The 11,055-nt window shown below is 36.3% G+C and overlaps 1 protein-coding gene across 1 annotated transcript; it reads left to right on the top strand.

Annotated features, from left to right (window-relative positions):
- Window positions 1-1,720: 1,720 nt before the first annotated feature.
- LOC106517008 (dual specificity phosphatase DUPD1) lies at window positions 1,721-6,526 on the top strand (the record flags this gene model as incomplete). Its single annotated transcript, XM_014007669.1, is given in 4 exon segments — window positions 1,721-2,204; window positions 3,338-3,525; window positions 4,976-5,196; window positions 5,939-6,526. Coding segments are annotated over 3 exon segments (567 nt in total). The 3' UTR covers window positions 6,130-6,526.
- Window positions 6,527-11,055: the final 4,529 nt, after the last annotated feature.

Below are 11,055 nucleotides of genomic sequence, written 5' to 3'. Positions count from 1 at the left end.
GAAGATAAACAGGAAAACGTCTCATTTCACAACACAAGTCAGCAGATTTGATTTTATTTACTTTAATGTGATCTGAGCAAAACATAATGTAAGTTTAAAATTAAAATAATCTTATAAAGTCGCTGTCAACACTGTTATTTATTGAACTGGTTAGCAGATATTAGCTTGTGGAGCGTATATACAGTGTAGCACTGTTGAATCATGCAAAAATTTAACACAAACTATTAGCTAAATATTACAACTAATTTGTCCTGTGATAAATATTTAGACCTACAGGGTGTAAAATAATATTATAAATGTTTCTGATTAATATTTAGACCTAAAGAGTGTAAAATAATATAAATGTAAATATTTTTAGGTTTCTGTTAGAGGAACCTGACTTGTTGAGTAGATGGTTAGCTAATAGAGACATGTTTCATCCTATAACAGGTATACAGAGAACATTTTCTAAGTGACTGGTAAATATTTATTCTTATTTTTTATGACAGTAAGAAGAAATAATAAATTTACTTTATTACTAGATGAAGTCATCATTTTTCAAAGTCTAAGTTACTGACTGTCTTCAGGTCTGCTTTAGATAATTGTTATTTATATTTTTCTGGTATATATCTGCTGTTTGAATGAAATTAACATAGTTATTAATTTATTGTAAAAAAAAACATGACTGATAATCTGTGAAACAGATGCAGTTCAGCTTGTTGTTTATCTTTTAGTTTCTGTGGAGGCTGTGAGCTGTTGGCCTGTTTGGTCTCTGTTTCTGCTCCTCCATGATGTCACAGACGTTACCAGTGGACGGTGTGGGCGGAGCTCAGTCTCTTATTCAAGTCTATGGTTGTACTACTAAAAGTACAAAGAAAGCACAAATTCATGCCAAAATCATGACAACCAGAGCTTTGTGGTGTTTTCATGCAGACATGCTTACATCAAGATTGTTGGGTTTTTTTTCTTTCTTTTAATAAAATAGGTAAATTTAGATAAAGAAATGTCTTAACTGAAGAATAAATTTGCTAGAGAAGAAAAGAAATTCTTAACTTTTTCCTCACAACAGAAAGGACCAAATTTTATTATGGACTATGTTTTATAATGACTCAGATTGTTAAAAACATCATTGTTCAGAACAAAACCTCTTTATTTTTTATGAAGCTGATTGAKTTGATCACTGCTCTGCTTCAATAGGTTTCAGGTCTTTTGGCAGTCCATGAAACCACCTGTAAGCATTTCTAAAGCAGCTAATAAAAGGTGCACTTTCTATTTTAATCAGCACTTGACAACAAAGATTTTTACCTGATTTTTCCCCCCTCTGGAAAGCTCACATAGCCCAGCATAGGTTCATTGAAACACCTCCAAATTCTACATTATTGCACCATGTTGTGTTTAAGATAGTCTGTAATAGAATATAATTGTGTATTTATTTGGATAATAAATGTTTCAGCCTTTATATTTAGCATATTTACTTTGTGGATTAAAAAAATGTACAATAAAGGCTGAACATTTGCAATGAATTGTTTTAGGCATTTGTAAAAATGTGTATTTCMTTTGTGCTTTGAGCATGTCAGTACCGTAGTCTCAAACGGTTATGGTATTATTTTCTGATAAATAGGAACTATTAAATGGTCTTGAAATACACTCCATCCTTGATCAAACAAGTTCTGGTAAAAACGTTTCACTGAAGGGAGGAAAAAAATGTCAAGAAAGAGTAAAAAAAATCTTAAAATGAAAGTAGTACTGATCTAATTTTCTTGGTATTAAAAAAAAGCAGTGTCCTATCTTGCTTCCTGTGCTGGCAGCTTGTGTAACCTTTAAGGAATGTAGAAGATGATGCCAGAATTATTTTTGGGATGTGATTCAGATGTTAAAATAGCAAAAAAGGTTGCAGGGTAGATTACCAAGGAGAACGCAGACGGTTGTGCTGTCGACCTAGATGTAGCTTTTGAATCGAGAGACGATGAAAAGCARCGATTTCAGCCGAGGCAAGTGTCTGCAGAGATGGTGAGTTGGAAAATATTTATTACTTACTGCATACCTACAATGTTTTTATTGTGTGGTGTGGGCTTTATTCGCAAGATATATTAATGYTGTGGCTGTCACACTGTGATGACGTCCTAAAGGATTGTTGCACTGTCTTTTAATCCAGATGAATCACATCTGAAAGGCTGAAAAGGAACGTGCAACTCATAGCACTACCAAGAAGAGGGCCCGAGGAGGTAAAAAAAAAWAACTTTTCATTTGCCCTCCATGTTAACTGCAGGCACTTTCCCATAAGAAGTATCTTTAATTACACAAAAGTGGAGCAGGAAGGACAGGTTAGCCTGGGGGAGGGGGGAGGGGGGGCGCTGTGAAAGCAGAGCATATGCACCAGGGAAATCAGTTCTCTGCCCCTGACTGTGGGAGGGAGGGAAGGGCTGAACTCCTAGATCAATGAGGAGAAAGAAGAGCCTCCAGGTATGGCTCGTGTTGTATAAAGATGCACTTCACCCAGGCTTTCAGTGCTCACACACTCCGAGCATGAACTGGGTCATTTGAGGCTTTTCATGCACATACTCGAAAAGCGACACGCACACAACAATCATAAGCAGAGATGGATAAAGCCATCATGATGTGCAACCTCCATATGCCACAGCAGCTTAACAAAAGGTCACCCAAACAGATTTGGTCTTGGTGACTCATCCCGAAGGACGAAAAGCTTCCAAAACCCTGAGAGCCAAATTATAACTTCACACATGGGGGAAAATGCAAATAAGAAGCTGTAACAATGAATGCACATCACTTGTACATCCTCAGCCTTGAGCACAATAACACACACACACACACACACCTAAATGAATGCTAATGTATACAGTACGTATAGTAAAAGTCTCTCTAAAGCCGCTCGTATAAATTGTAAAGTCCCAGGTTAGACTTGCCAACAGGAAATGAAAAGCTGTTTACAGCCCTTGAATGCTAATTTTCTGTATCTCTGGAGACAAATAAGTCGACCAAGAGCTGCTGAATTACAAGTAAGGTAAAATACAGAGAGTATTATAGGGTCTCATAATAATTATGTGATCATGTGGTCCAAGTGTGGACTGCGGTCTGTTTTTAAATTATGCACTCACACTATAAACACTGTAGGCCAATAATGATTCTTTCTTCTGAGTCTCGTGGTGGTTTAAAGACTAATGAGAAATGTCAATATTAGTCCCTTCAAACAAAAGACCTCATAGCTATACGGTGACCCACATCTCTTAGCCCCCAGGCCTTGTTGCCCCGCAGGCTTGTTCAGTAAATCCTAGCGTGCCCCTCAGCAGCCTCTGTGGTGCAAAGTTCATATTAATAACGGGCGGTGTGTTGGTACCAGCAGATTGTAGGAGCAGAAGTGGAGCATCCAGACATGCCCAGAGGTCTCAGCTGCCTGGCGAGCCCCGAGGTGCGAGCGGGCAGGTACGAGACCCCCTCAGCTTCAGAGCTCCACAGACTGATGTGGACAAAGAAGGGAAGCAGCAACCATCTGGATGAAGTTTATCCCAGGATCTACATTGGAGACATGTGAGAAACAGTTCCTTTAATTAAAAGAAAACGAATGAATTTGTTACAAACATTGTCGATTAGTGTCAAATGTTGTAATGGATGTTTTTTATTCTTGCAGAGCTAAAATTTGATGTGATAGTAGCTGAATTATCTCCAATACGTATTGTGCAAACTCTTGGGCTTGAGGACTTTGGTATTAGCTGCTGGAGTCAACAGTAAATTTTGCAGTGTTGAATCAACACTTAAAGAGTTAAAYTTAACACTGTGTCCGAGTCTATTTGGTCCTGGTGTCAATTTAACTCTTTCTATAATGTTAAATTTTCAGAGTACAATTTACAGTAACTCTTATCAGAGTTAAAAAAATTAACACTGATTAACACTGTACAGTGTTAATAAAACTTAACACTTCAAGTCAAATAACCCTGATGAGTGTAATTGTGATTCTAAGCAGAGTTAATAAAATACTCCACTATGGTGACAAATCAACTCTGATTCTCATGCGTTCCAACACTGCATTGAGTTATTAATGGTTAAGGTTCATATACCTCCTATGAGTGTTAATTTGACACTACTGTGTTGATTATTTACTCTTTTTCTGTGTAGAGGGGTGTAAAACAGACATTATGAGGTGTTATTACACAGCAAATTTGAAAGTGTAAGTTTAACACTTTAGAGTTAACATCAACTCATTTTAGTGTTGCATTAAGTTAACAATACACAGYAATTTCAGGATAAGTGTAATAGAGTCGACCTTCACACACCAGGAAGTACCTCTCACTCATTGTGTCGATTTATGGCCAATAACACAAACTTAACCTTGATCAAGTGATAAACCTGAACAAAACAACTAACTAGAACAACTAATTTTTACACTCATGAACTTCTTTAATAGTCATAAACATGCAAACACATTATTTCTACAAGATTACCCAACATTCATTGCTGAGAAAATATTAGTCTGACATGAGGTGGAAGAGGGCGGGGCTTTTTCAGAATACTTCTTTCAACACTGCATGGTGTTATATAACAACACTGTTAAGTGCTKTATAAGACTTAAAGTGGGCGGGGCTTATTTAACACTGTCCTGTGTTGAGACAACACTGAGGAAATCAACACTGTGAATTAACACCAACACTGGAAGTCAGTTTACTCAGAAAGTGTTAAAATAACACTAGAGRGAGTGACGTTTTAACACTCTGGTTTTTAMTGTGAACCACGTCTGTCTGTTAGCAAAATAACTCATGAAACATTGGACACACTATAAATAAAAAAATCAATGATTATACATCTAGAACTGAATAACTTGACTGAAGACGGCCATGGCTGCCACAGCTAATCAACGATTACAATTCAGTCAATCAGACAAATATTAGGCTTAGATTTTGCTGTGTGGTAGCTGAAAATCATCACTAACCCATACTTAAAGTAATACAGACTACGCTACAGTTACGTTATATTTTTCTTTTAGGTATGCAGCAAAAGACAAAAGGACACTCCAGTGTCACCACATCAGCCATGTGCTCAACGCTGCTCATGGGAAATTCAACGTGAACACGGGGCCCAGCTTTTACAGAGACACCAGCATCACTTATCATGGAGTGGAAGCGTTCGACATGCCGTCGTTTGATTTAAGTCCCTTTTTTTACCCAGCCGCCAATTTCATGAAGAATGCTTTAAGCTCGCCAACAGGTGAGAAAGCGCTCATCGTTTTTTAACTCGGCGAAGACAAGACAGATAGCAGAAACATTTGTCAGTCAATTTCCATTACAGCAACCCCTCTTGTTGTATTGCTCATTAAAATGCAAATCAAACACTAAACATAATATCAAGCTAATATCTTCCCCCTCACCCCATGGTAATCTTCTCATTTAGGCTCAGACCTTTGTCAGGAAAATGAGTTTTAAATGGATTGCCATGGTAATTTGTAAGCTAGACTTTTATTGGACATGGAAATTACACAATTACGTTTTGCGGCCTGTGCGTGCGCGGCCCGTTATGTAAAGCAAAGTTGTATCTGACGTGACAGTAATAAGATGAGGCCTCCTCCTTCACATGCTGGCTTGATCGGGGGCTCCGGTGTGTGGCGGGGGTCTGTGGTAATCCCTGGCAGAAATACACAGAAGCCAAGACAGTTCAATTACGCGCTCCTCTGCTCCCTAATCCTCAGGCCCCCGATAAGAAACCAGGGATTAAAGTGTGCAGAAACATTTGCTGCAACATTGTTGAAAACTTTTAGTCTAGAAGTCAGAAGTACTTTTCTCTCCTGTGATGTTTATGGTTTCTAATCCTTAGAAGAGGAACAAATTGGACATTTAGAATAATGTTTGACACAATAATCCATTGATTGCCTGGTTGTAAATATGGAAAAGGAGAGTCGGGGCTCTGAAATGATCCACTGGAACTGTGTGTTTTTGTTTCTCGTGATTGGCAGGTAAGGTGTTTGTTCACTGTGCAATGGGGCTCAGCCGCTCGTCCACTCTGGTTCTGGCCTACCTGATGATCCATGAACACATGACGCTGGCCGGCGCCATCAAAGCAGTCAGCGCCAACAGGAACATTTCACCTAATGAGGGATTTTTGGAGCAGCTTAGAAATTTGGACAAAAAGCTGAACTGCTATTAAGCAGCTGGAGCATCARTGAATGGAGTTAAACAATCCTTGTTGTGTTGTTGAAATCAAAAGCCATTTATTGTTTTTGCTTGGTGAGATGAATACAATGTTTCTGCAAAAAAAAAAACCTAATATGAAGATAAAAAAACAAAAAAACACTTGATTAAAACAGTTAGATTTACTTGAGACAATGGTGTTTTAGTTACAAAACAAGGAAAGAAAAAAATAAATGTGCAAAGGAGAAAGAACAGCATTACAACAATCTGAAGGGCTTTAAATTGGAGTCACTTAAGCAGAATGGCTACATAATTAGGGATATGATAAAATACTTCAGTGTTTTCCTCTTGTGACGATGCTAAACACCAGTAGTGCCAATAAAGGGGGGTCAGGGAGAAATGCTCCCTACAGATTTCCTGTTCTTGCTCTCAGTCATATCAACTGTAAAGTACAGAAAAACAATGAAAGTCTATAATTTTCACTACTTCCCCCATTACAGTATTTTTTAAATAGCATGTACATGTATATKACAACAGTTTTTTACAATTCCTAAAATTCTGTGATAGCTTTTGGTTTTGGTGTACTAATTAAATTCCATAAATAATTCATGGTTTTATCTTRTTAATAGCAGAGGTTTATAGTAACAAAGTACATTTACTTTGTTAAAATGCTTAAACAATTTTTTGAGGATTTGCAATTTTACCAAGTATTTTTCAAAATTGTTACTTTTACTTTTATTTTTCATATTTAAAACCTACAAATCATACTTTTACTTATTTACTTTAAAATTTACCAACTAGTTACTCGTTACCAAATTATGTCCAATCTCATCATGAAAGGAGTTGTTTACGCACTCTAAAAAAATGTAGTCATGACTTTACTCAACTACCGTATTTATTCATGTATAATATGATCTCAAGTATGATACTATCATCATTGTTGATCATCACTGCCTTGGGGCGGAGTTATCTTTTCACAAGGGGGTAAGATACACTTTAAAAAGCATAAAAAAGCTAATCACCAATAACCTGTGTATAATACTACCCCCCTACTTTRTGGAGGATTTTTAGGGTTAAATTTCTAGTATTATACATGAATAAATACAGTAATTCATGTCAACTGGTTCCATTAAACTTATAAATATGAGACAATATAAATCATTTCTTCAAAAGAAAATATGTATATTGCTTAGTTTACTCTACTTTGTTTAGCGGAACCTGTTTGGTTCAGTAAGTTCCACAGATTATTTTTTAGGGAGTGTGTAAAAATACTTTTACTTTTCCAACTTTGGTGAACAGTTTTATCACTTTTACTTAAGTACTTTCCTCATCAGTGAAATTAATTTTTTTTACCAAAGTCATGTTCTTTTAAGGTATTTTTACTTTTACTTACTTATTTTTGAAGTACTTTATAGATCTTTATAGAAAACATCTTGTCACTACTTTTAATTTAATAGTGATAAAAATGTTTTAAAGGCAAATAACACAGGAGCAAAAATTCAATATTGCACCCCCACTTTAAAAAATGGGGGAGCAGCTGGTCTATCTGTACCAACATAGGGTGGCAGTCAGGAGACTAAAGTTTGATTAAGTAATACATTTGTATTTAAATTTAAAAAAAAACACAGCTACTGAATTTAAACAATTGTATTATATCAAATCAAATGCACTKTATCATTCCCCATAGTAAGATTTTTCAAAAATAAATAAAATAAAATTCAAAAAATGTAAACCAATGGACCATTGTGTGTTTCCTAAGCAGTGAGTAATTGGTATAATATTAAATAAAAGCCTGAGTTTTTTTTCTTTTTTCTTTTTAGGTTCTGAGTTATCTGATACATTATATACACAAGTGAAGCAGTGAGGGGGTTGAGGGGGTGGGGGATCATATCCTCAGAAGGTTTATGTTTATCGGGGACGTTACTCAAGAACATTTATCACAGACCAATTTCCATCTGTTTAACAAAACAACCTTCAGACAACTGATACTGAACGTGGACAGGAGTTTTTATACAACCTATGTGTGTAGTTCCACCAAAATAACCTTTAGAGAATAATCCTGGAACGCACCACAAAGGTTGATTTGATTCGTCAACCTCTAACATGAGCACACCCTAAAACTCAGAGGACCTCCAGGAAAAAAATGCATTCACTAAAAATAACCATCACCGAAGGCAAACATTAAGATAAACTACGTCGACAAATAGTTTTTGGAGGACAATTTACATTGGTTCTGTCTCTTTATATGATTTGTTTAACATGAGATTGTTTAGTTTGGGTTTTTAATCCTGACTTTGGCTTCCTACACGTGTTCCGAATGGCTTGAAGCACCAACACAGGCAGCCTGGCTTCTGTCACAGTCATCAGAGGAATAAATAGCCCACGCGGCCTCTGTCCAGTCTACGGTATGTTCAGCTGTTTCATTCCAGCAACACTGAGATCCAGCTCAGAGTACTGCTCTGTACAGAGAGGGTCTGTTGCAGAACTTTCCTCAAGCTTGTAAGACAATAAAGGAGAAATCYAAGCAATACGTTTTCTCGTCTTGTTTTGGAAAGTTAAGCGCATGTTAAGTCGAAGATACGATTGGTGATAATTATACACCAACAGTGAGGAGGACATGAGGTCAGAGGAGGAGTCAAAGGAGCAGACACCACCCACCTGCGATCTGCTCAGCCTTCTGCTGAAAAACAGGCGCCCCACTGGAGCTGTCAGTGAAGTTTGGCCCAACCTCTTCATCGGCGATGCGTAAGTGACGATCTCACTGTGGGGGCCCCCGCTGCAACGTGCTGAAACTGTTGCTGCAAACAAGTCGTGTTATTTGGCCAACTGACGGAGCGAATATGAAATCTGTACATTTGAGTCACAAGTGATGCATTTTGCAGACATATGCTTCTAGAGATGGCAATATGCAGGAGGGGGGGAAAACAGCTAAAACTGACATTATCTCCATTATCTCTTATAATATCTGCACGGCCACAGCTTGGGATAAAACGCTGTTAAAGAATCTGGAAATAACACATGTAGTGAACGCTGCAGATGGCCCTCAGCACATTGACATGTTTCTCCAAAGACACCAACACAGAGTATCGTGAAATCAAAGCACCAGACTGCGGGGATAATGACTTGAGCCCGTTCTTTATGGAGACAGCTGATTTCATTTATGAAGCCCCGTGTCAGAAAGGTACAAAACCTTTAAACCATTTAAAGATGGATTCTCATCCTGATTTCCAAATTCCAACAAAATCTGCAAAATTAYAACAAACATTGCTGACAGTTGCTGTTTTTGCTGTAGATAATACATACAGAAGGTGATGAATAATTATCACGAGTAAATCAAGATGTTCATGAGAATAAAATTCACTTTTCTTATTATTAAAAGATGTGAGAGAAAACCTTCTACTGACTGRAATGAAATTTATATGGCCTTAGTAAAGAGGTTCAAGGTGATGCAAACAGGTATGTTTCCAAAAATAATGAAGGTTGCAAAGGTAATCCCAGGGTTTAAACMAGGGGAAAAAACATCACTTTATAAATTACAGACCAGTGTCCATAGTTTCACAACTTTCTAAGACCCTGGGAAAACTGTGGAGAGACTGGATGATTTTAAAGACAAGCATCAGCTATTGTCAGACAGCCAATATGGGTTTAGAGCCAGTCGGTCAACAGCTACTACATTAATAGATTTAAATAAAAAAATAACTAATTGTTTAGATAASGAAAAGTATGCTGTTGGGGAATTTATCAACTTAAAGAAAGTTATTGATACAATATAAATAAAATGGAAAGGTATGGAATTAGAGGGATGGGATTGGTTAAAGAGCTAAATTAGTAACACACAACAGTTTGTGCAGTAGGGTGATTACAAATCAAAATGCTAAGACATCATTTGTGGAGTGCCACAGGTGTCAGTACTTGGCCCAAAAGGATTTAATATGTATGTAATGCATATGGACTTCTGAAATTGTTTCTATTTTCAGATGATACTAACATACTTTGTTACGGAAATGATTTACAATATCTAGTGAATCTTATTAAAGTAGAATTAAATAAAATAAGAATATGGTTTGATGCCAACAAAACTATTGTTGAATTTGAATGAAACTAAATGAATATTCGGCAGTCCAACAATGGACATTCAAATCCAATTCATAATAGATGATGTAAATATGGAAAGTGTACATGAAATTCAATTTTTAAAGAGTAATTCTAGACAGTAAATTTAGTTGGAAATCACATGTGAGACATGAGAGAGCTAAATTAGCAAAAAGCATTGCAGTGCTAGGCAACAGAAATATACTGAAACAAATAATGTCTATTCTCTATTGTTCTCTTATATTGCCTTACTTAACTTATTGTGTAGAGGTATGGGGAAACACTTATAAAACAACATTGCAATCCTTATGTACACTTATGCTCAAATACCGTACAAAGCAAAGAATTATTTACTTCCTGGTAACATCCAGAAAATATTTGAGAACAGAGGAGATGAGTAGAATCTAAGCGATACATACGTATATCTTTGAGAAAGGCAACGCTCAGACAAATGTGTATTTTATTTTCTGATGTAACTTTGTGAATGGTTTAGATGACGACATCAAGTGAAGCAGATGTATTTGTGTTGTTAAGAAAATGATTAAATACAATATTGTGTCAGGCTGTRGAGAAGTGAAAGTGTTTGAGGTGGAGTGTGAAGTGTAATACRGTTAAGTAAGAATTTATTATGCATTGTTTTAAAAAATAATAATAAAAAGAAATCATACTTAATGGAATTTGTTTTGTAATAATAGAGAATTGGGTAGGAGCGTCATCCTGCTTCTTGTCAAACATTTTGTTTGGCTTTGACATTTGGTCAATTCTGTTTTCCTTTTTTTATTTATCTATTTTTGTACAAGTTTAAGTAAACTTAAAAAATATAAAAAGTATATATAAATTATATATTTTT

Source organism: Austrofundulus limnaeus, unplaced genomic scaffold, assembly GCF_001266775.1.
Source record: "Austrofundulus limnaeus strain Quisiro unplaced genomic scaffold, Austrofundulus_limnaeus-1.0 Scaffold43, whole genome shotgun sequence".
NCBI lineage: Eukaryota > Metazoa > Chordata > Actinopteri > Cyprinodontiformes > Rivulidae > Austrofundulus > Austrofundulus limnaeus.
This window is presented reverse-complemented; position numbering and strand designations above follow the sequence as displayed.